The 26,325-nt window shown below is 41.1% G+C and overlaps 1 protein-coding gene across 1 annotated transcript in view; it reads right to left on the bottom strand.

The window, feature by feature from the left end:
• The window catches only part of MKX (mohawk homeobox), a 48,772-nt gene that overhangs the window by 2,638 nt on the left and 19,809 nt on the right, over positions 1-26,325 (bottom strand). Inside the window, exon 5 of the mRNA XM_059841182.1 lies at positions 79-112. Within this exon, the coding sequence (XP_059697165.1) occupies positions 79-112 (34 nt within the window). The remainder of the gene's footprint in view (positions 1-78; positions 113-26,325) is intronic.

Genomic DNA, 26,325 nt, shown 5'->3' with positions numbered 1-26,325 from the left:
ATCTTACACAGCTACATGGTATCAGGAAAACTGTAATAACAACAATGGTTTGGGAAAACTGTGAAGTCCCTTACTCACCTTTCACACTTATTTGGTCCGTTCTCCAGATTTTCTGAAAACAGGAAAAGAAAAGTCTATTTTATTTTAATAGTTTTAAAAACAAGTATGTTCAGGGAATAGGCATATTGAAAAAAACCCCAAGCTTTATTCCAAATTTGCTACCAAATCTAAAAGAAAGTCTTTGCTTTGACACACACAAAGGACCAGCTTCATGCAGGCATCTTCCTGGAGAAAGCTACACTGAAGGTGTAGCTGTTCCTGAAGGTTCACCCACATTTTGCAGGGCAATAGAGGAGCTCTTTAAAACATATTTATGTTTTGAATACCAAAGACATAAGGAATTGCAAAACCTAAAAATAAAAATCAGCTTCATTGCCTTTCAGTGAATGCCTTCTAGTATGCACTAAAAATAGGGCTCTCACCCATGCACACGTGATGTGAGTGGGTTTCAATGCTCCCCTTGCCCAGGCAGTGCCTCAGTCACAGAGGCAGCCGAGGGGGACACAAGTAACAAGCACACCTGGTCAACAGCCCTCAGAGACGAAATTGCATCACAGGCATAAACTACACTTCCTCATCAAGAGTCATATTTGTTCATTCACGAAGTCCTCACATCCCAGAGAAGCCAGAAATATTTACCAGGCAGAAATGTATAAGCTTTATTCAGTGGGTTTGGTATCCTGACACAGAAATACATTATAGAGGAGCAAGAAGCCAATGCCCAACTGCAATTCCTATGGAAAACAAGTCAAACCAAAGAAACAGCAATGGCATGAGCACTAATGGTTACAAGACCCAAAAAGGCTCTAAACACAACATCAATCTCAAAAAGTAATGTACGTCTTTGCGAGGCCAGGTTCCCAAATAAAGTCAACCTTACTGCTAGATTTCCATCAGATTATTAATTAAAAGTTGATCTTGTCTTTAAACAGAGCTTCCAGTGGAAAAACCCTTGGTAGCCCTTCCCTTAGGAACAACCTTGCCCACCACAGCCAGCAACCCATTGTCTCCTGCAGCCAATAATTCAGCTCAGCTTCACTTCCCAGTACTTGGAGGTGACTGCTGGAGACCACAGTTCCAATAAAGAACCACAGGGAGACCAGCTGCAATTTCAGAGATCAGCTGTTTGCCTGTTTGATCCAGCAGGCCTCCATCCTTTTGAAAAACAGCTTTATGAAGAAATGTTCCCAGGTGACCAAGATTTAAGCTTTGTTCCAAAAGTGCACAGCTTAAATCAGTATCTGTTAAGATTTCCTAGAACAATGCTTGAATGGGAGTCAAGAAGGGGAAGACCAGCCTATGCAGAGGACAAGAAACCAAGGAAAAAAGGAACATTTGATCTAGAAAGAGGTACTGGATGACACAAAAAGTCTCTCTCTTCACGCTGTACTTGGCTATGAAGAATTCTTCAGCCCTGCTTCATTGTTTTTTCTAATTAGAAACAATTTTCAAAATGATGCTTAGGACTGAATAGATCAGTAGGTATAGAAATGGAAATGGCAAGTAATAGAGAACATCATTGCCAGAGCAAACCTGGATATAAATACACCTCTCTCAAGCATCTGTCAGTTTCTTTTGCTGTTGGAAAATATTTCCTATGAACAAAAAAATTGCTTGTACAAACTTCTGAGGGAAGTAGGTGTGAATGGTGACACACATTCCAATTCCAGTGTTTATTTGAAGGAGTATTTGCAAATATTTTTTACTGGTGTTTAGCCAGCTCTCAAAGAAAGCATCTTGCCCATGGTATATAAAAGCAGTAACAAAACTAAAAACTAAAATCCAGGAGGAAAGAACTGCCCATTCTTTAACTTTGTTGAAGATTTTCCTGAATCACACATATTTTCTTATTCTGTTCGTATTTTATGGTTCTTTCAAACAAATAATTTATGTCAAAGAAATTCAAAACTGGGTTAAAATAATATCATCACTGAAAATTTGCAAAGTTCTGGCTAATAACTGCTCTTAAAGCATGTTAGTACAATGAAGTCTGAAAATCCATAATTTCAAGGAACAGGCCCTCTTTTTCTTGCCAAAAATCCTTTTCTGCTATACCAAACCTCTGACAGCATATACCAGTTTGCACTACCGCAGCATCCAAGCAGCTCCCTTGTGTCTGAACGAACAGCCTTTAGCAGAGGAAATGAGTATTACTTTCTTTTCTTTTTTTTTTTTGGTTGGGGATAACCTCAGTGAGAGAGACAAAGACCTTTCCTTATGCTCTCCTTGACATCTTGCCAGTCAAACCACCTTGATGTGACTCAAAGCAAAAATGGGGTTCACTTCACGTGCCATGAAACTGCCATCAATGTCACACAAATTTGTATCTTTATTTGCCTGGACTCCATTCATAAAGAACAGAGATGTCCTCCATCAAGTGGATTCAGCCATTCTATTCAACACTGCAGCCCAATATCCCTGCGTGCTGCTGCAAAGCCAAATTCCTGAGTGCTGTTCTGTGGCCCCTTCCTCACACTTTGTCCTTTGGACAGCATTATCATCCATGTGGATATGCTGAGAGCTGGATGGGGGGAGGACCATATCTCTCCTTTGGCTATTCAGTATATCAATGATTCATATCTATTTTTATATAGAGACATTAGACACTGCTAGTATAACTACAGCCTTAATGGCTTAGCTCAGCCTGGAAGAAATGCAGGCTGGTCATGTCTGGTTCTTCACTCCCCAGAGAAAGAACATAGATGACAAAATGTTATCAAGCGTATAAAAAAACTGCAAAAATGGTGAGTCTTACCCAATATTTTGCTTTTTCTTCATCTTTTGTAATCTATCTGCTCTGCCTCCAACTACTAATTAAAGATTTTGATAATTGAAGCTTTTAATATTTGAGGTACCTGCACAAGAATGGCAAAGTATATTTCAACTGTAAAAGAAACATTTTGGTGAGACTGCTTCATGAAAATAATCAAAGAACTGCATTCTCAAAATGGAAAGTGTTCATTTGCTTGACCATCACACACCACACCCCTAGAGGGGATCCATGTTTATTTCCTCATCTCTGAGGCAATAAGGAAATGGCACTGGGGCTGGGTAACCTCTCTGGAAATGGTGATGAAAGGAATGGAGGATGATAGAGCATCCTGAATCTCACCAAGCAGCCTCAGCTGAGGACTCACCCCAGAGCAAGTGCTCTCTACTATGTGAGAAGCAGCACTTTACCAACCCTGAGGTACCAAAGTTGCACCAGAGCTGTTCTCTCCAAGCGCTGTGCTTACCTTTAACCTCATAGACCTTTGGTGGCAGAACCTCTGGTCTTTTCCTAAAGACTGTGGCTCTCTCAACAGTCAGATCAAGGCAAGCTGTCACACAAATTTAAACCCCTACAGACTGGTCAAGCTTAGATCAGTGTGTCAAGTGACTCCTGGGAATGCCAGCACTGATGAATTATTGTATTCCACACCATTCCCAAGATTCATTTTGATAGGTTAAAAATTATACATTTTAACAGCATACAACTGGCCAGCACAAATAATTTTCCTAAACAAATAACAGTAGTGCTCAATAGCATATTTAGTAATTGAAACCAGAAGAAGCTGCTGCTGAAGGTGTTTTGTAGCATCTCAAAAAGGATTTTGCTTCTTGTCAAAGGATGGTGGTAGGCTTTCAACATATATTGAGATTCTATAATAAATCTATTTAATATTAAACATCAGAAATGCCTTTTTGCTACAGGTTTGGAAATCACTTAAAACTGTGGTCATTTGCTCTGTAGCCAGAAAGTTTTAAACACTGTGAAAATAGAAACTTAATCATTTAAAATTAGGAGTTGTCATTTGTACCTCACTTTCTGGTGCTTCATTCTGTAAGCATCCAGAGAATTGCTTTTGCCTGGCCAAGAATGTCTCATTCTGCTCTCAACATCCACCCAAAGAAACCAGCAAGGCAGGATATTTGTTCCCTCTTGTTTATAATAGGAAGTCACTATAAATCACCTACCAAAGGAATTCTGTATACCTTTCCATTAGTATGAGTTTTCAGTATACAGTTTACTGTAGGGCATAGTGCCAAGAGTGTAGACACCAGACAATACCAGCTTTGTGATACAGCATGGTATTTTTCAGGACTCACATAATTATTAATAATATACATGGCATCTTTTTTTTACCATAAAATTTCTTCATAAATATTAACTTGCTGATCCTGACAACTCCCTTGCAAGGTAGCCTGCTGTCCCATTTTAGCAGAGATGTAAATGAGACTCAGAAGTCCAAAGTCAAAATACTGCCTAGGCAATATTTTGACTATTTCAAAAGCATTTAAGAACAGAATTTTCCAGGATTTCTCTTTTATTTAAAATGTTTTCCTTTGTTCTTCTGCTATCAGAAAGGACTAGCCAAAGAAAATGAAGCCCAGGGTTCTTGCAGGCAAACCAACCTAAAACCACACAATAGCATCACATACCTCCAATTTACTGTGCACAAAGGCTCTCTGGTGACACGGAGCTTGCAGCACATTCAAACGTTTCAGAACAACTCAGACCCTTACTGTTTGCTGCATCCAGACTGATAATTTTTCTATATATTTGGACGACTTCAGGGGTGTGCTAAATAATGTTAATTACAGTTGGATTTTATCATTTGGATTTGAGAATTTTAAACTGCACTGTGTGCAGTGATGAAGTCCACCCTAAGGCCCTGCTGGGAGCAGGGAAGGCAGGACTGAGCCCTTAGGCAGCACCCAGCAGCCTCACATTGCTCCCCCACTCACCGTGCTATCCGACTCAAGCTGAGCCACAACAACTGGCTCAAACCCTGCTTTGTGTTATCAGGTAACACTGACAAAGCAAAGATGGCTTGAAACCAACAGGGGAAAGAATGTGTGAATGAGGGAATGAGACAGAGATGGAAGGGTACAGAACATTATGTAGTGGGGAAAAAATGGACATAGAAGTCAAGGCACAGTAGGTCAGTCTCGCATGACCGTCATATTTTTTGAAGCTACTTAAACATGTACAGATTCCTGGTGAATTACACATCCTCTAGCTTAAAATAGAGGGGGGAAAAAGAGAACTGCTGGCCTCAAATGGTGAACACTATAAAACATTTGTTGGTTCAATAAAAGGTCCTGTATAACTTATCTTCATTTTAAAATTGGCAACATTATTCAGTTGTTTCTCTCACTGCCTCTCCTGAACTTTCTTTTGTTGGTTTTGGAGACTCTGGCTTAACATGTGTTAACCAGCATTTTCAAAACAAGCAAGTAGAGGAAAAAGAAGGAGAAACAGGAAATAAACTGGGGCAGCTGAAAGAAAAATGAACGTTACGTGTGTGAGTAAATTAGTGGGGAGATGAAGTATTTCTATAGGTCACATACTCACACACACCTTGACTCCAGTATTTTCCAAACCACAATTTCAGGGTGCATAAGACTTTCAGATCTCTGTTTCCCCAAGAACAAAGTTGGGTTAGTTTGAGTTAATACTCCTGTGCTCTTCTGCATTGACACAGCTCCTTTACCCCTGAAGGATCCCAAAGTAAACTGTGAGCAACACAGCACCACTAATATTCACCCACATCTGGGGAGGGAACGTGGCTTAGCCCAGGCTGCTCAGCAATGCAAGGGAGGGGAAACTGTAGCCCAAAGCAGCAGGCCAGGGCTCTTATAAAAAATGTCATTTAATCTTGGTGCAAAAACTACAGCATGTTTTGAAAAACAAGAAAACCTCAGCTTCTCTAGCTAGAATTGGAGGAAGAAGGAACTGGCCATCCCATATTTACACTTGCAGCCTCCCATTTTGAGCCTAATGTAAACAGACAAATGAGCCTGTAAACATGGATAACTGCTCAGCCAGCGACCCACACTACCACAGGCTTTCCACACACAGACGGGGCTCATCCCACCCAGCACTGGAACTCCTAAAACCCTTTTCCTTTTGCACCATCCTCCCGGTTTCCTCAGCGACAGCAGACTTATTAAGGATGAATTATGAAGAAGCGCAGACAGGAAAGCTCAAGCTGGAAGAGACTCCAAACCACAGAGTCTACTACAGAAATATTCCCCAAACACACCCTGGCAGCTGATCTGCAGACCCCAGGCCACCTCCACGTGGGATCCCTTCAGTCTTGTCCCCTGTGAGTCCCCTCCTGCCCCAAAGCAGGTCCTGGGCTGCGAAGGTCTGTGTGAAACCATCTGGTTGGGGCTGGCAGCACTCATGCAGCAGAACCTTTTGGTGGAGGAATGAAAGTCCCTGTTGGAGTTTCAGGTGACCTGTGGCTGCAGACACAGCATGGCAGTGTGACCTGGGAGAGAGCAGGATACCAATCACATCTGGTCCCATCTCAGGGGTGTACTGGATTTCTACTGACAAAGATTTATTGCCATGTCCTTTCGTTGGGTGGGAGGAGGAAAGCTGTCAGAAACTTGCAGGAATGAGCCCTGGGCCCAGGCTCTAGAGAAAGCTCCTTTTCAGCAAAGCTTTATTTTACTGCTGCTCTTTTTCTTCCAGGAGAAGGTTACAGAGCAGCTTGTAATGAAGTCACCCCCACAACCCTGTTACCTCACTCCTTTGGCTTCACAGGGACACCAAGTATAACAACTGACCTGTCATCAGCTGTTATGTCCTTTCAGATGAATAAACTGCATAATGACAATTTATGTTCACAGTGCCCACTAGAGTGAATATTTTTCCCTGCTCACCCAGTGGGTTTTTTCCCAGGAACAGCCACAGCTCTGGTCTGACATCTTCTATTAAGATCCATATGGTGGGTCTTGCCAATGTTAGAAACATCCCTTCTCCATCATGCCCTAGACCAAACCTTTTCTGTGAAAATATTTCCTTGCAGTGTGTTTCTTGCATCAAACTTCACATATAAGCTTTATCTGTGAAGGACTGCTAACAATCAAGTTTTTTGTTGAATATCTGAGCATCCAAAGACTTTTTTACATTGTGCAGCCCGGAGCCTGCTGCAGTGGGAGTAGGCATCTAATTACATTTTAATACATGTGATTTTTATAAAATGAGTGTACATGCCCACAGAGACTGCAATAGGTGTATTTTATAAATCATAAAAGAAAACTGAGTTTGCAAGTCTATATTAATATTTGCATTAATAAGTGCACTAAAAGCCCCACATAATAGTAGGCTTGGTGCAAATGGTCTTAGAGTCTTGAATTCTGCACATGAATGTAAGAATTTATGAGTTAGCAAAATAGATAAAAAACTGGTGCAAATCACTTCATTGTTTGGGCTGTCACAGCTGACTCTAGGTTTCCACTGACCAGTGACAATGTGTTCTCCTTGGTGAGATTCAGGGCACTGTGGGAGTCTTGTTTTCTTAGTCAGACCTTAGCAGAGCCTACAATAGGAGCTGGGGCTGTGAGTGTTGAGGTGAGCTGTTAACAAACTGATGGTTATATGGTTTTATTTTCTTTACAAGCTTGCTGCAAAGCTGACTGAAATAAATTTTTTTCTCATTGAGTTGGCATGTTCCTCATTGAGTCGTGCAATGTTGTCAGATTCCTTGGTGATAGTCTCCCACATGCATTTCACAATGCATAAAGGAATATCTGACCTAGGTTTCTTTATTTTGTGTGTGTGTGTGTGTGTGTGTGTGTGTGTGTGTGTGTGTGTGTTTTATTTGGGAAGGGATTTACAGCCTGTGCTGTGCTGACTCATCAGGTGAAGTGGTTTGCCCTTCTGTGGCACACCATTAGGGGTTGACATAGAAAACCACATTAGGCATCAGGTAAGGGGGAGGATGAAATAAAGAAAAGAGGGAAAAGGAGAAGAGGAAGAGGAAAAAGAAATAAAGGAAAGACTACATGTTACAAAAAAAGAAAATGACAAAATGGCAAATGAAGATCCACCAGGAAAAATAGAAGTAAGGAAGATAAAGGGAGAAAACATACCACTATGTCAACTTTCTTTATTTTTAATACAAAAATATCCTTCTCCCACCCAGGAAAGTTGTGCAGGCAGGCACGTTCAGTCTTTCATTCTGGATCTAAAGATTTTAATTGGGAGCTCTTAAAGACTAAAATAAGGCTTTAAAAATAAAAAGCTAAAGTCAAATGCAGCCAGGGTAAGCACTATTACACTCCAGCACGATTGTTTTTCATTAAAAAAGCAGGGTGAAAGGGAGGGTTTCAAAGCCATATTTCAACTCTAGGCTGACACGACAGCAGTAAAACCTGATTTTGTTATGCTAGTTGGCTGTGGGTTTGGGAGCAGACCCTATATATGCACTGTAATGTTATGATATGAATGCATGCACACAGGATATTTTCAGAAGCTTCTTGCAGAATTTAGAGAAACGTGCCACCCATTCCTGCAGCCCTGCTTGCAGGAGCCAGCTCCTCTCCTGCTCCTGGGAGCCATGCATATGCTGTACAAAAACAAATTAAATTACAAGGTGCTGTATTTTCAGGCAAGTGGAGGAACTTCTCAGTGAATGTCAGAACTTATTGCCATGGTGTGTTTAGCCAGCAGTATGGAGTAAAGAATGGGTGAGTATCTGAGAGACAAAATTCAGTTTCCTTTCACTTGCCTGTAAGGTAAAGAACTGACAAATATGGACTCTTTAAACACAGCTTCTTCCACCCACTGCATGGGGTCCTGAAAAGTGCACAGTACTTACCACAGAATCATGGAATATCCTGAGCTGGAAACACAAGGATCATTGAAGTCCAGCTCCTGGCCCTGCACAGGACAGCTCCAAGAATTACACCATGAGCCTGAGAGCATTGTCCAAATGCTTCTGGAACTTCAGCAGGCTTGGTGCTGTGACTGCTTCCCTGGAGAGCCTGTTCCAGTGCCCAGCCTCCATCTGGGTGAAGAACCTTTTCCTAATATCCACATAAACTACATGTGTGCAAATACTAAACCCCAGACACCTAAGTAGTGTCCCAAGCCTACTGTGCTGTGAGATCATAAGCTTACAAATTCAAGGAGCTTGTAAGAAAAGTGCATCAGCAGGGCTCCAGCAATCAAACAGCTATAAAAATGACTGTAAGCTGCAAAAGAGCCTCATGGTAACCCAGACAACTGTTGCACAACAGATCCTTCAAATCCAGGGATTACATGTGAAATTTAAGATTGTTTATATCTCCAAGGAGATATAGATATTTTCAAATATATACCTACCTGTATCTGCTTCTACATTATGTTTGCATAAAAATGGGAATGGCTAAGCATTCTGCTTTCACACTAGGTACATTATGAGGTACAGCAGTACAATCACACATGGAATTTTCTGTGGTCACCACTTCCTGCAGGCACTTGACAGAGTAATGCCAGGGCTGAACCTGCAGCAGTCAGTGACACCTTTCCCTGCACAGCCTTGGTGCCATGACACAGCAGCTCCAAGGCTGTTGCAGGAAGAGGACACATGAAGAGAGAAGACAGTCAGAGGGACTTAACACATTGAGTACATCATCTTAGGGACTGACAGCCTCTCTGCTTGTGCTACAGGTTTGTGTGGGGCTCAATAAGTCATTCTAACTGACCTTTTCACAGGTGCTACAGTACATTCCCTGGTCTCTAGATTCTGACTTGAGAGCCTGGGCTTTCAACTTCAGCATGACTGAGTACTCACAGGTGCAAATGAGGTTAACAAGAGTGCTGTTTTTCATGCATAAAAAGCCATGAAACCATGAGCATCCTCAAGGTCTTACGCAGCTAAAATTACTTTAAATTGTAATTATTTGGTGCCTTACTTATCCATTTGTGAAATCCAACAGATGTCGTATGAAAACACCTTTATTAAACTTTGAAAAGGGCCAGATAGAATGTATCAAGTGGCACTGAACAGCACATCATAAAATCATCCTGTCATCAGAGAGGCTCAGCTACATTCATGATATGGCATTGGTGGTACAGAACCAGCAGTGAGCAGCCAGTGAGGATGTAAGATAGGTTTTGAAGCATCTTTCAAACTAGGCCAGGTCATATATGCCAGAAAAGTATCTCTTTCCTCATCTAGCTCGAAATGTGATGGGAACCCCTTTATTCAGCATCCCGAGGAATATCAGCAACATATACAGAAAGCTGAAGGCACACACCTCCCTGACCATATACAGAATAATCAGCAGAAAGAAAGTGCTGAGTGACTGCAGGGGAAGGAGCTGCCTGTGGATTATTCTCATCTCCAGTTGGACAAAAGTGATTTTAGTGTTTGACAGCATTATTTTTGAGTCAGCTCTTCAGTTTTGTTTCCTCTGCTTTCCCTTGTGAAGCTATTGCAGTCTTCATGCTCCTGCTCACCACAGCTTGCACTGTTATTACTTCCATTACAGGATTTCTTCCCTAACCTAAATATTCCCAGGCACCTTTTAAGAAGGCCCTCAGAGATTCTAGTAAGTTGGGAGGCCTATCAAGAAGGGCTGTGTTTTCAGTTTTCCTATTCACTGAGTGAGTGAGAGGTAGTGCACTAAAAGGCAAAAGGCTCTTGGAGCAGAACATCATGCCCAGAGTTATTCAGGAGGATGTGTCTATTTGCCAAGAGCTTTTGAAGAAGCAGAAACACCTCCTTCTATGCTCTAAACATCATCTCGTGTTTAAAATGGTTTGAGTCCTAATGCAGTCCAATTCAGAAATCCTGCAGAAGAATCATACTAAGAAGAGCTCAAAGCCTCTCTGGGCTATCATGGAGATTGGTGCAGTGGAATAAATCAGCCACACTGGGCTTGAATTCTCAAGGAGCTGCTAAACCTTAACACTGCAGATGCTCTCTAATTGGAAATTGTAAGTGCCCTTCACGGCGTAGCCTTTGCCCAAGACAGATGAGGTTCCTGCACTCCCAAGGAGCACGTGTGGGAGGTCCTGGAACAGTAGTAGGCCGGTACTTAACATTGCAGAGGCCTTGGATGGGAACAGCTTTGTGGAAGAAGATGAAATTGCTTCTCTGGCAAAATGTATGAAACCGTCTGTGATAACAGGAATGAGAGTGAGGAAGACTGAACAAATATTTGCACTGAATGCCTTGTCAGGACAGGGGAATTGCTACTGATATGATCTTTACTTTCAACGTTACTGCTTCTGACAGTCTTACAGACCTTGCAGATGTTTATTGGCCACTAAATCATTCTTCAAGAATGTTGGCTCTGTTCCCAAACCTGAAGAGCCTGAATGTGAAGGGGTCTGTTATTCCACACACACTGCTGCTTTTGGAGACAGTGATTTTCAAGGAACCAGCAGGGAAGCGTCGTCAGCTGATAACAAGGCGGGGTGCTGGGTTCAGATTTCGGCACTCCGGGCTCGTTTGCCGAGGCAGGCTGAGTAAGGGAGCAGCAGCGGCGGGGCACTGAGCATCCATCCACGTGGCAGAGAGCACCGCCCGAGCCGCGACAGCAGCGCTGGCCCGCAGGCATGGACCTGCAGGGCAGCAAAACTGCCGAGAGACAGGGCTTACAGCCCCTCCCGAGCAGAGAGGCTGCCTGCTCTTCTTGGTACAGCACAGCTGCCTGGCTCTCAGAGCCTCTGCCGGGCTCGCTCCGCGGAGCTGCAGGGAGCTGCTCTGCTCCGCCCGGCTCCTCTCGCTGCAGGACACGCTGCATAACAACGAGGCGCTTTCAAAGCCTTGCCATTCATCTCAGGAAGAGCTGCTCGCAAAGACGCAATTGCTGAGCTGGGGAGGACCCTAAGCCACAGTATTTCACGGCAAACAGACTTGCTTTCAAACACAGAGCTTTTGAACTACGGGCAATATGCTCAGGCTGTTTCTCTGAGTGAATAAGATGATTTTCTGGGATCATTGCAAACAGTTCTCACCTGAAAAAGCTACACTAACCACTGGAAGCTGTACCTAAATAGGCACTGGACTAAAATAGTATTACTAATAATTGTGACAGTAATAATACATATCTTTTAAATAATGACTGATAAAAAGTAATCCATTCCTTTCATACTATAAAATCATTTTGTAATAAACTTATTAATAACATTTCGTAATACAGTTATGAGTGATTGATGCACAGTGTATTAATACCACAGAAAAAATATACTATCCATAGGTACTGAACCTATTTCTCCCAAAAAGGCACCAACACACTGACCAGTGAATGGGATCTAAAGGCAGTTAAAGCCAATAGCCTCCTCTAAAACCTCACTGAATTGCTGGCTGCCAGCTTCCACGATAAAAAACAATGTTATCTAAAGTAGCCCTTGTAATATTTTTCTTCAAAATTGGGTGAATACTGTTTAAAAATATCAGGCTGGAGCAGACATAAGGTGCTTAAAAAATATGTAAGACAGTTGCAGGAGGTGATAATGTCATATTTCCTACGTATTTGTTTTACATTAGCTCATATGTGTTTTCCTGGAAGCCAGGAGACTTCTGCCAGGGAATTCTCTCCTGCAGCAGTTTGCCATATCAGACTTAAAATGCACATACATATTTATGGTAAAGCCATATGGTATTTATGGTTAAATCAACTGACATACTTCAAAAATATTAATTTTGGGATATTTGGAAGCTCTATAAATCAAAACCAGCTCAGAAGCTTTATTAGCATTACAAATAATTGGTCTTTCTTCATGTTACCATAAATAAAAACAAAAACACCCAAAAAACCCTAAAAACTCTTCACTCAACAAGGCTTGCAATGGGAAACTGAGCTATAGATATGTGAGTAAAAATTTAGAAAATACCAGCATTCATAGAACACAATTCCTTACACAGATGCAGTTGGAAATCACTGTGAACTTTTTGTTCAAGAAACAATTAAATTAAGTATACCTCAGAGTAATTTACACTTATGGAATTTTTTATGTGTCTTTCCTGATCTGTTTAGATGCTTTCCTAAGGGTAAGCAACATCTGCAACAATCATATATTTGTACAGATAGCCTTGCATTCTCTCACCTGCCTTTTAAGAATTAAGATCCTGAATTTCTGCTTCTATAAAGAAAATCAACAAGACACGAAGCTATGGCTCCAGACAAAAAGAACATTTATATTTTTTAGGAAATATCTGTGGTGAAAGAAAGTGAGCTCCTTTGATCCTTGCGACACAGCTCAACCCTAGGCTTTGAGCTTTTGAACAGAGGATAAGAGGAGGACTCTCAGCAGCCATGCAAGCCAGGCAGCTACAACACAAACTCTAAGCTCTGTGAACTGTTTCATGTTTTTAAATTAACTTGCTGCTATTATTAGTAGTAGTTCTGTTTCCACTTTTATAACAAGAAAGGCTTTTTCTTTAATTTTGCAAGAACTTTTTATTTTTGCCCGTGAGCCAAAGCTTTCCCATAGAACAATTGCCTATACATCACAGCCTGTGAAGTTTATGGGGCTCTGCAAAGGGCCTGCAAAGCAGACAGAGCAAATCCCATGCATGGACAGTGCCTGAATTCCTGCCCACTGTCCTCCTCCAACAAAGGACAAACAGACCTTGCACCACCAGCAAATGCTGCATTTGATAGTATGGATTCATCAGGATGCCCAAAATCCAGCCTAGCTGGGTGGCACCAGCATGTTATTTCAGACAAACAAACCAGAAAGGTGTTGGCCAAACCAGCCCCTCCAGCAGCTCTGGCAGTGGCTCTCCCAGCTCGTAGGCAGGTCTGGGCTAGTGCTTGACGCCATCAAGCCCAGCTGTGACTCCAGGTTCAGCAAATCTTTTTAAAAATTCTCTCTGAATAGCACATCCTAGGTGACTACTGTCTCAGGCAGGAGCATCCTGAGGGCTGCTCAAAGCAACCTGAGGGCTGCTGACCACCCACAGCCCCATCTGCAGCGACACCCACCCTTCCTCTCACACCTCCAACACAGCTGGCTGCCTCAGGCTGTTATAACACAAGGTGAGTTCTGCCTGAATGGTCCTAAGCTTTGCAATTAGTGCTTGCCTTGCACCCTTCAAACACCCAGAGGCCCACTTTGGGGGCTTAGATGACACCTGCCCCATTCCTTTATTTTTGTTTTTATAAGACTCATTAGCCTTTGTGGAGAAGCAGAGATTCCAGAATACAAGCTAGGACACTGACACTGTGAATATCTGTACCCTTAGACCCCAAGGAGGAGCTGCCCAGAAAAAACAACGTGTCTGAAAATCTGGCATCAAGGACTTTTCCATATTATTTTGCCACATTGCTCAGATAGACCTGGGAGCAACACCCTCTGCTTTATTTGTGAAATCTGCATTTCAGTAGAGAGAACAAAATACAGGAATGTTCAGCCATACCCAGGGATTGCAATTCTCAATCAAAATTGCTTCTCAATTGTGCTGTCATCTTTTCTGTCACATCCGTCTTTTTCCATTTCCTCCCCATTTCCAACTGGATCCTCATTTTTTCTTTCTCTGCTATGATAGGGGAAGAGAAAACTGAAGCAAGAAGAGTTCATTCAGAAAACATCCAAGACAAACTGTTGGATGGCACTTGTCTTGCAAAGCCAAAGTCACACTGCAGCAACCCATCAAATACAAGGTGCAGTGCAGGTTCAGCTGCTGGCATTAAACCCTTGCTCTGTAAGAACTGGGGAGAAACTGATAATTGCTGCCTGCCAAAGAGGCAGATTGGGAAGAATGACTTGTGAATATGAAGCACAAAGACATTGTGAAAGTTTTCCCTGGCCACAACTGTGTGCACATGTCCTACTCCTGAGTTTGGTATGTAAGCTGGTTTCTATACAGCATTTAAAATGGAAAAAAAAAAATCCCTTTGAAAGAAGCGCTTTGAAACACAGATATTGGCAATGGATGACACTCACTTGCTGTAATTACTGAAAGACAACTTTTTGATCAGGACTCCTATTTGAATTCTCTCCAAAGCCTCTCTGAGCTCCAAATGCTGTGACCTTTAAAATCAAGGGAGCAAAATGTTCTCTCTTTTAATGACTGGTACTGTTAAAGCAGAAAATCCACGTTAAAACAAAGATTTAAATTGTACTGTTTGGCAATAAAATCAGACTTGTTTCTTTTGGGGTGTCAGAGAAAAACACGGTCTGTACAAAAAATTTAGAAGGATATTAAGCTTTAGAAAAATGGGCAAAATTTATAAATAGGAGTCTTATGTTTTCAAGGATGATGAAAACAGTATCTAAATATGTAATGGCTTAAAATCTACCACCTGAATTCTACATTTACTTGTACAGAACATAAAAAAAAAATTATGTTTCAAGCAAACAACAGAAAATTTTCTCTAATTATATGATGACGTTTCAAACGAGTTTACAGCTCTAACTGTTGTTCCTGTTCTCATAGATACGTGCAAGAAACACTTCAGTACAAAACATCCCTACTTTCCAAGCAGCAGAAAGGATGCCCTCCTTTGGACAATTACACCCTTTTCATTTATTTGGACAAAAATATTAAAATTAAACAGAACAAATTTTCAGTCAACACTTGTTAATTTGAAACACTAAAAATTCTCCCATATTGAAAGCAGATTGCTCTGAAAAAACATTCATTTTCAAGGTCATAACAGTGCTGGCAGAACTCAAAAAATTGTAGTCCAACTTGCTTGTGTTCAGCTGTGTTTACTTAGTCTCAATTTGACAAAAGTCTGCCTCTGATTATACATAGCAGTCATCTGCCCACAGATAAATAGATATTACACAAACGCTTGGAGGGAATGACATTTGGCTACCATTATTTTTGGAATAATTTAGCCTGCATCCTGAACTTAAAACACCAAAATGATTCATAATGGTTTCTGGACCCAAGTATTTCCATTTAATAAATAAATTTACCTCTATGACCTTTGTGGACTTTATATTGTACATGTTGCTGGAAAACAAAAAAAAAAAAACAAACCAAAACAAACCAAACCAAACCAAAAAAAAAGGAAAAAAAGAAAAAAAAAGGCCATTTATTGTTAAATATTTTGTATTCTTGGGAAAGGTGGATTTATCCAGAATTCAGACCCAAGTCAGTGGCAAACCTGGTGTGCTCATTGCCTCAGCTCAGAGCCAGCAGGTGCAGTGCAAAGGGCTCAGGGTGCTGCTGGAGAGGGGGCTCTAACTCAGCTCTACAAGACATCCCACCCCATCAGCACCTGCAAGCACGGGGGCCTTGTTCAGCTCCCTGCAGAGCAAGCACCTGCACTGGGAGCCCACACTAAACAGCACTGCCTGAGATAGAAATGTGTTTTCTATTTCGAGTGCTCCCACCTCAAATGTAAACTTAATAGTTCTCTGCCTATTATTTGTAGGAGGGAAAAATATTGCATATTGGATGCCAAAGCGAAATTTTGTGTTATCTGAGGGAAATAGTTGTTTCGTGACATCTATGGAATATCTTATATTTCTAAAGGAGACCTGCAGTATTTCTCTGATGTGGGTAGAAATTTTGTCTAGTTAAAGAAACTACTCATTCTAGAGTATTTTGTGTTATAAATAATCCATGAAAAAGGCAAAAATCTTATAAATAAATTATAGTCCCTACTCTCATTCCTTCCCTGATGCCTCTTCCTAATTCTCTCCCCTTCAAGTAAAGCCCTGTCAGTTCCCCAACCTCAACTATCCCAAACCATATTTCCACATCACACACTAGAAGTATTGAGGGCAATTCAAAGTCCATGAGCTATACTGTTACTGCTGCATATTTAAAGTGGAAAATGGTTCCAGAGTGTGCTGATAGATGGAAGAACAAAGCCTAGACCCAAGAGAGTCAGATTAGTTTCTGTAAAGTTAGCATGATTTCAAAAATATCTCTTCAATTAGAACACCAAAATTAAGAAAGTCCCTGATGTAATAGGAACCATATGTGTTTGATATACCCAGCTTCTCTAACATAACATCTAAATACTCAGTTTAACGAAAATTAAGAGGCTTGTTTACAAAGAACTAGTTAATGTGTTTACAGGACTAAGCTGAATATTTTTAGATGGAACAATTACATACAAGTAATTTCCCCTCATTTTCCCTTGTTTCATGAAGGACTATTACTGTGAAGAAGGAATGTTTTTTTCAATGTGGACAGCTGGAGGTACAGAAAACAGATTTCTGTCACGTGGAACAAATGCAGCAAAATCCTTCTTTACAGGGTGTTTCCTTACAGAGATTAAGTATTAGTGTTCATTACACTGTGATGCAAAGCCCCACTCATTCAGAAGTGTGCTAATGACTGTGACCCAAAGAAGAGTTAATTCAGATGGAATCCAGGAAAATGAGGCAACACACAACCCTCATCAGCAGTCCAATCACATGACAAAATGCGAGGCATCTCTAAAGCCACTGCCTGCCAAAAAAAGAAAGGCTGCTGCAAGAAAAATACTTTCACAGCTTGATATCTGGGTCTTGTGACTGCTATCCAAACAAGGAGTAAAAGTGGTACTATATAATGTGGCAGGGTAAACAGAACCACCCACTCACCATCACCAATCATGCTTTTAATTCAGATACATTCTGTTTCTTTAAAAAATGATGGGGGAAAACGAAACAAAACCTTTTGTTGAACTTGAAAATGATATGTGTAATTATCAGATCTGGCATGACATATTTTATGTTCATATATACCATGAACTGTATAGGAATGCATACTTTGACATACAGGATCAAACAACCAGTCCATCCCAGGTGATGTCCTTTCTATTCTAGTGACAGATGCTCAACTCAGAGGAGCACAAAGACACTGCCCCCAGCCAACCATGCATTAGGTTAAAAAGATTTTTCTCTTTAACTTACAGATGATGACTTGAAAAAATTTCAAAGAGGATATCTGATTTGAAAAAATTACAGAAAGGAGCAGACCTAAAAGAAGTTAAAACTTTCAGGAACACTGGGCCAAGGAAGCCTCCACACTTGGCCAAATTGTCTCACAGTAGCCTGAAAACTACTTACAGTTTTCAAAACAGGTCTTGGTAGAATCCGCCAAAGTCTGGATTGGGTATGATTAAGCCAAAGTATGAGAAGTATTCTATACTTTTGTGTCCAGCTTAGTCAGGGATTGCAGATGCACCAAGAGACTGGGAAATTAATAACCACACACCTCACACAAACAGACGCCTCCATCACTACCGCCACTGCCACTAACACTGGAGTATTTCCCAGTCCCAGACTAAGCTGTGTTTTTGCCCTGAGTTATGGAGCAACAGTTTGGATAAATTTGCTTTGTATCCTAAACAAGGTCATACCCTTTCCTGGAAGTGTATTTGCTCTTAGCCTGTGTAACGTGGAAAGAAATGCCAAGACACCACAACTGGACTCAAAGGTTCCTTCCAAGAAAAGTGGCAGTATCTTGAATGCTTATCTACCCTCATTTCTCAAACACGTTTAAAAGGAAAATATCAAACTTCTCATGTTTGACTGTTAAAATGCAGATATCTCCTACCCTTCTCTCATTTATTCTAGAACCCTTTCCTGTTACACTCCTACCATTATTCCTGTACCTGCTTCCTCAGTATTTTATCTTCTTGCCTTCATCCCTTTGATCCCTTTTCTTTACTTTTCCTTTTTGTTATTGTCCTTAATCTTGCATTCCCCTTTCTGAGTCCTCTCCCAACACTATCTTCTCTTTACAATCTTCCAAAACTTTCTGCTCTTTATTTTCCTATCTGTATTTATTTCCTGGCTCTGAGTTTTCTTTTTCCCTTCATTCCCTATCCTTTCTTCTATCTTTTCCCTCCTAGAGCTAAAATGATACTCCAGCCGTGACCTACCTGAAAAGAGAATTACATCTTTTAAGTCCATTGTCAGTACTAAAGGGATGGAAAATATCTCAAAAAGAGCTAAACGGTTATTCCAGTCACTGTCCTGGACAAACAAGTGCAACTCCCATCAACAGCTGGAGGAGTTCAGCACCTGAGTCAAGTTATTTCCCATTTGCCACCAGTGACTGCTTGGCGTGGGAGTCCTGCTATAGCAATCTCCTCACACTAGGGCACGGAGACACGGACAGAATTTCAAGCAGTGGCTGCAGGGTGTTGGTGATGAGAAAAACAACTCTGATAATGTAAGTCCTTTCTTCAGTCTTAACTGAGAACAGAACCTAACTCAAGTGAAAACTGTTGAAATTTAAAAAGTAAGGAAGAGACCTGTATAAATATGGAGACAGCTATGTACCTCTTCACCCCAGTATTCTGCTGGATCTCTAACAAAATACCAAAACATCACAAGAAAAATTCCTTGCATGGCATGCCTTGTGTAATCAATATCACTAGTAATGAAAGTCTTACTCATGGCTTCAAATAAAGTGGTGTAACATCCTGTCAAAGGACAGAATTACCACACAAGCAATTAGATCAAGAGGATAAAAAGACTAAGAAGCATTCGCTCTCTGAAATTCTTGAGATCTGCCCATCGAAGCAGTAATGTTTGCTTTTCAAGACAAAACAAGCTAACAGAAACATGCAGTAGAAATCATCTTCATGGCCAAAACTGCAGACAAATTACTGGGGAACACTTTTGTTTTTCATGGTGAATAAATTGCCCCTGTAACACTCCCCAGTTGAAAGCCAGTTTCCCCTCCAGCTGGTGCTGCCTGCACAAGCTGGAGCTGTCTTGTGCGTGGCTCAATCCAACTTGCACTCTAGATCTTACAAAATTTTCTCTCTTTTCTTTGCCTCACTCTTTTTATATTGCTTCTGGTGGTTTTCTCTGTGTGTTTTTGTTGCTGCTTGCTTCCCACCCTTACCACTCTCCAACTGCTTGCTGGGCAGGCACAGCAATTCCATGTAAGGAACGCAGGAAAGAGAAGCATTCCTTGATTTTTCTGTGTGCAGTAACTTGCACGACATTTGATCATAGACAGAGATTAAGTCATTCATGAATAGGGCCCAAAGGGAGGAACAACTCCAGAAAAACAACCCTCCTCACTGTTAGTGAAGCATCCAGGACTCCACAATCATTACTGCCACACTTACAGTTCATAGCCGATCTGGCAAAGGAAGGAATCCAACTGCAGGCTCTGTGGTTTAAATAAAATGTATCTACAGCAGCTTGGATCAATGTTTAAAAATGTTCCATGTTGGTTTAGTCCAAGGGCAAGCTTTTAAAATTAAAAGAAAACTTTGGCTTTAATTGCAGATTAAAAGTGAAAGTTGTTTAAAAAGAAGGCATAATCTAAGAACAGTAATAGAAGTTATTTAAAATTTAAAACTCGTTTTTCTCTCTCTCAGAGTGTGACAAGTCTCCTTGTAAATATTTAGAACACAAGTTTCAAAGCTATTAATTTGTGGGCAATATTTAGGGTGCTTCTGCCTTGCTGTTGTGAATCTTTGGCAGAGCTCAACTTTTTCCTACATTTATACTTTCAATCTAAAATAAGTGTCAGATTTTGATGCATGTTACAATGGCCAGAAAATAACCACAACTGTAACTTGTACCTCCTTTTCTTCCCCTAAATTTTGTCACCACATATGTGTGATGCAGCAGATGTCACCACCCTGTACATAAATGCAAAGGGTTTATTCCAAAGCAGCTACAAGCAATGAGATCCCACAGTGGTTAGGTGCTACAATGGAGAAGCTGCTGCTCTTGGGATGATTTTCAGCAACAATTGCCCATCTGAAAATCATTAGTGCATAGCAGTGGATTTTCCACATGTTCATATGCTGGACAAGCAGGTTGCCCTTGAAGTATGGTTCCCTGGGGGAAGAAGGAAAACCCAGAGAAAAGTATTCTATTGTCAGATCACGGTTTCACTAGAGCCAGACAAAAATATGGTCAAGCATTCACATGGCTGCTCTGCTGGCAAAACGATAGGGTACCGAAATGGAGACAGCTAATGAGGAAGGCAAAGAATGAATCTCTTAAAGGAGTACAGATTTTAATTTTTTTTCATTTAAAAATTCAAAAATAGGGGTAAGTATGCAAATATAATGACTTTCAGATTAGTGACCTTCCTTTTTATAAGGTCAAAAAGGTTTAGAAAAGGTAGTATTTTCCAATAAAATATCTCATCTTTTAATTCAGCTGTGTTTGAAGCACCAATAAGAAAGTATTGAAAGAGCCCAAGTAAAAAAGTGTATGATTCTAACTAGGCAGTATTTGCTATTTAATGCCCCATTAATCGATAATTTGGCTTGAAAGAGGAAAAAAAAAAGTTGGCAAAAGGGAATGGAATTCTTTAGCTCCTTGTTTTACTTAAGAAAAATTCCCAACGGGCTTCACTTAAACAAAGAACTTTAGTTTTCCACTGGAAAGACAAAAAGAAAATCTTGGTCTAGCATGTCCTGCCACATGCTTTAACTACACAGTAAAAGAGTATGTACTTGGATCCCAGGCACATTTCAAAAGTGTAGTATTTATTAGCTGCTCTGTTGCCAAGTTCCACTATTATCATTTTATTATAACTAAGGTATATTTTTACTAACTAAATTATATTTAGGTTTTTAGTTTAAGCATTTGAAGGTCTCAGAATGTCACGTACAAATGACATACAATATATCAAAGGCCTTTGTTGATTCTCTCCCTTCTCTCCTCTCCAAACAGTTACCCTGTATTTGTGAACTCGGGGTGTCTGATTTACCTAAACCCATATTCCAGCTGTAGGATGTGCGGGGGCCAAGGGAGCAATATCCTTGGATGGAGCAGAGCTCACCAAGGACGAAGGTGAGCCCTGTTAGTGGATATCCCACTGCACACATGTCCCTCACCCCCTGAGGGGCAGGACAAACCCATCTCTTCCAGCTATCTCCTTCCCACACCTTGCTCCAACACTCTCCTCTCACCCTTTGGCCCTCTCACCCAGACCTGGCTTTTTTCCAAGACCTCCTGTTCCCAGCTGGGCTGGAGGTGTTGCATGGTGGGACACGGGCTCCCCATGGGCAACAGCGGCTCGTGGAGAGTTTACCTCAGAAGACCTGTCTCCTGTGCCTTCTGTAAAAGGATTTTTGGTCCTGGGGGGCATGTGGAGCCACTGTCTGGAGGCTGTCAAGACATGATGGGAAGATGACACAGCCATGAGGCAGGAGAGGGTTTGGTGGGCTCACATCAGGCTGAGTGCTGCCACTGCTCTGGACAGGGAAGGGGTGTTTCTGAGCAGCCATAAAGCCCACAGGCTCCCCAAATCTCAGCAAATGCAGTAGCACTGAATACAGCCTTTATTTTTCCTACTTTGTGCAAGGAGTGAAGGGTAAGGAGTATCCAAATATGAACACGTACATTCTCCGAGGCTCACAGTCTTTGATCTGTGAGAAAAGATCCCACTGAAAGCAGCAGGAGTTCACAAAATGAAGGTTGGAAAGCTCTGTGAACACATGGACACTGTGTGTCAAATCATGTAGCACTCTTTGGGGCCAAAACACTCAAAACCCAGACCAGATCTTGGCAAATTGGATTTTTGCACTTCCAATCACTTCCAAAGGGTTGGTTTTAAAACATATCTGAGTGCCTGTCCCTCAATTATCAGGTGAAGATAAAGGCCCTTTGAGTTGGGTATAGAGATAATTGCCAACCACGTCTGAAATAAGAGGGAAGAGAATCAGGTGTGTCAGTCTGTGATTTGAATGAGGTATAGAAGAATGAGAAATATGAAGGACATTTTCCCTATACAGATTCACAGCAAATGGTATAACACAAATTAATGCTTATGTGTACATGTAGCAAGGAGAAATTATCACTCACAGACTCATTAGACAAGGAGTGAAAACAGCAGCAGAAAGGCTGGGACAAAATACTAATAGGAAAACAGGCTTATAAAGACACCTGCCATTTTTATTCATTTAAATGTTTAAACAATTATTTCTTCACATCAGTTTAGACAGCAAAAATAAGCCTTGGCATGAAACAAAGGATTACTGGGATCAATACCTGTAGGTCAACCTTGTCATCTCTGCTGACTTTTGTGAAAAGGGTTTTCAGCTTTGCAGGGGCAATCTGGAGTAAGCAACTCAGCAAGGTATGGGATTTGAAAGCAGGATATGTCATTGTTTGTAGACAATACAGTTGGGAGTCTCCTTTCCTCTGTCTTTGCAAAATTCACTGCCATTGAAAACCTCTGCCCAGCTCTGAGCTGAAGATGCAAGCACAGCAAAACAGCAAGAGAATATTGTAACAGAGCACTAAGGAAATACATGTGCATCTGTGTGTATGTGCATGTATGAAACATTCTTTATCTTACAAACACCACTACAATCTCAAATGCTGGCCAGAGTAGGACAGCTTTTTTGGTTTCTCTTCACTTCGAAAGTGGCACTAAACATCCAGCTCTACTGAGATTCAACAAGGAGGAGGCCCAGGACTATTGTAATTAATTGCAGACAGAGAGGGGCTCCAGGCTTCACCTGCAGCCCTGCTGCCCCAGCTGACACAAATTTCACAGGCTGCACGTGGTTCTCTCTGACACTGCTGGCACAAACAGTGCTGCAGACACCCAGAGCTTTCCCTGATAAAGGAACAAAGGCTGCTGTCTTCTGGAGGGAGCTCCTATTTGAAGATGATCCCAGGGAAATTATTTGATGCAAAAATCTACAGCTACACCAGCTAAAAAGCATGAAAGGGAGAAAAGCAGGACAATGATTTTAGTGTGTCTCTGTAAAGGACAATCTACCACCACAGTGCAAAGCTGCCACAAACAGTCAGGAGCAGACCACTGGGTTTGCACACCAGATCCAAAACCTGCTCCCTGAGCAGCCACCAGTCCAGACTCCACATGGTGCATCCCACAATGGGGCAAAGCCAGATCCTGCTCCTTAGGGTAGAAAGAGCAATTAGACAAACAGGGAGCTGGGATAAAAGTCTCCCTGAAGTCAAGGGCCAAGATGAATTCTCCAGCACACCAAGACCTCGTTAAAACTGCCCGCAGTGTCTGGCCCACAAAGTACATCCAGTGCAAGGAGCCCTGCCGCTGTTTTGCAATGCATTACAAAATACCTTGGCTAGCAGAAAGAATTTGAGGCAATTTGCTCCTGAAGAGCCAGGTCGTGAAGAGCCTTCATTTTTCCAGAAAAAAAAAAAATGGGTTTAAGTTGACAAATAGTAACAGAGAGAAAAAAACACCCTGACCAAGTAAGGGGAGATGGAGAAACCGACAAGGTTTAACTTGATCTCCGACGGTGTAAATCTGTCAATACCCACAAATGACCACAAGGCCACATGCCAGTTTTCACTCCGAGATACCGTAACTAAGACATTTGGCTGGTACCTCACATTGGAAAGAAAGTTTTTACATTTAGAAATGTAAAACATTGTAACATTTAAGGAATTTTGGCTACAGCCCACTAGCCAGCCTTCCCCCAGCCTCAGCTAGGGGATTATTTTGAATGTTGCTTTGCTTTTCGTGCATCTGTTGCCTAAATCAATGTGGAGGCATGAGGGAGGGACTGAAAATTGGCTCTAGAAATAGTGGTATATTTTAGTGTCATAACTGAGAGTCTTGGCAATCCCTTTTAACTTGAAATGTCAGTGCCATACCAAACGATCTGGTCATCATAACCTCAATTTCTGGCCATCAGTGAAAGAACACAGATAGAGTCTCTGACATCGGGTTTCAAGGCCACTGTGAAAAATTAAGGAAAACAGATTTCATGCCTCATTGGAATTTTGCTTTACCTATTTTTGTGTTTCTTTACAGCTATTCCAGCTTCAAATGTTTATCTGATCTCCTTCTGTTTGAATAATTTTTCACTTTTCCAGATTTTCTACAATGTAATTTACCTCTCCAAATGTCTTCCCCGCTTTAAAAAACTCCTGTTCCTTTTTTTTTTTTTAGCTCACATAAAACTCACTGATTCAAGCCTTTAAGCCTTTTGCATGCTTTTACTGTTAGGACATATTTCTCCTGTAGCAGATCTAAAGTGGTGATTTGATGCCAATTTAATGCCATAAAGCATAAAAGACCTCAACAGGTCTTTAGTAATCACTGGTAATTTCCACATCTGTCTCTTTATCTCATACCCAAATTTTTAAGTCTGTAGTGAAGCGGATTTAATATCATTGAATCCAACTCTGGTTTTCTGAATAATTAGAAATTGAACTCTACAGATGAACACTTGACAAGGTTTTGCAGAACAGGTGTTTTTAAATGCACTTTCCTTTCTCCATCAAGCTGACAAAACTCTCATTTGCAAACAATACCTACAGGTTCCTGACAGTTTCTGATTGCTCTGTACAGACTCATCCACAGCCCAGCATTATTCCATGCAGATATCCCTTCAGTCTCAACTTGTGTCAAAACCCTCCCAAAAGCTTCTCTGTGAGTACACATGGAATATCAGAAGTCTGGTCTCACTAAACTGCTTTTATCATTATGTTTCTGGTATTCACATTAGGGACAAATGACCTAAAAAATTTCAGTTAAACACATATAGGAAGGTTGTTGTTTTTTTTTCAAATTACAGAATTACTTTTAAAACCCACAAACCTGCAAAGGGAAATAGGATTTGCTGGATCAGATAAGATCACTACTTTATCTCGTCAGGCATGTTCAGTGTGTAGCTTTTTAGAAAAGAAAATTAAAATGGGAGGAAGCAATGGTGAATAAAACTATTTTTGCAGTTCAATACTGTATCTGTTTTTACAGTATTTTAAGAAGAATAAAAAAATCTCACCCAAAAGAAAACAAGCCAGTCTTCTTATTTCGCTAATTTTTTCTATTACAATCACTAGATAAATTCTACCATTTGCACCAGCACAAATACAACTTCTTAACCTACTTGAGAATCATCAAACACTGCTTTGGTGCATGAGACTGGAGAGTTTCAAGAGTTTGTCACTCTTGCAAAATCTTGCCACGGTGAGGAAAATGCATGTGTTTGTGCATGCAAGCAAACACAGAGAGACCCAAACCTTCTTCTTTATTTACAGCTATATGACTGAATACAAACAAGCTGTTTTTTCACTAGTTTCACCACAAGCATAAAATATTTCAGACTCCAGGACTACTGAGAAGCTCACAGTTTTTTTTACCAGTCATCATGCTCCAAATTTACAAGCCTAACTCAGATGGTTATTACTGGGATGTACCTGCTTAAATCCCTTCCACAGATGGGAGAGGGAACACTGCTCATGCCAAGTTTCAGTCTGGATTGAATTTTTACAGCTGGGTCATAAATTTGCAGATTAAAAGGGTTCTAATGGAAACACAGGTACAACCTTAACTACAGCAACATGAACAGCAGCAAGACAGCTAACACTGCACGAGGGACGGTGCACTACAAGCAGAATCTACCAGGATTTACCCAAAGTCACATTATTTCTCCCCAGCAGTGGCAGGAGGAGGCTGGGACATGCAGAAAACTTATGCCAGGTGTGAAGTTTCAATTCAGATGTTTTTCCAGAGAAAAGTGAAACTTTTATGGGCTTGCCATTCCTTTAAGTTTGCTGCCCCAGCCAGAAAATGAAAAGTCCAGCCCTTTTTTCCCTTCTGCTACTACCCTGTCTGGCCTGTGCCTGCCTTGTCTGCAGCCTGTCCCCCCTGGTTACACTTTCTT

Source organism: Haemorhous mexicanus, chromosome 1, assembly GCF_027477595.1.
Source record: "Haemorhous mexicanus isolate bHaeMex1 chromosome 1, bHaeMex1.pri, whole genome shotgun sequence".
In the NCBI taxonomy this organism is placed as follows: domain Eukaryota; kingdom Metazoa; phylum Chordata; class Aves; order Passeriformes; family Fringillidae; genus Haemorhous; species Haemorhous mexicanus.
This window is presented reverse-complemented; position numbering and strand designations above follow the sequence as displayed.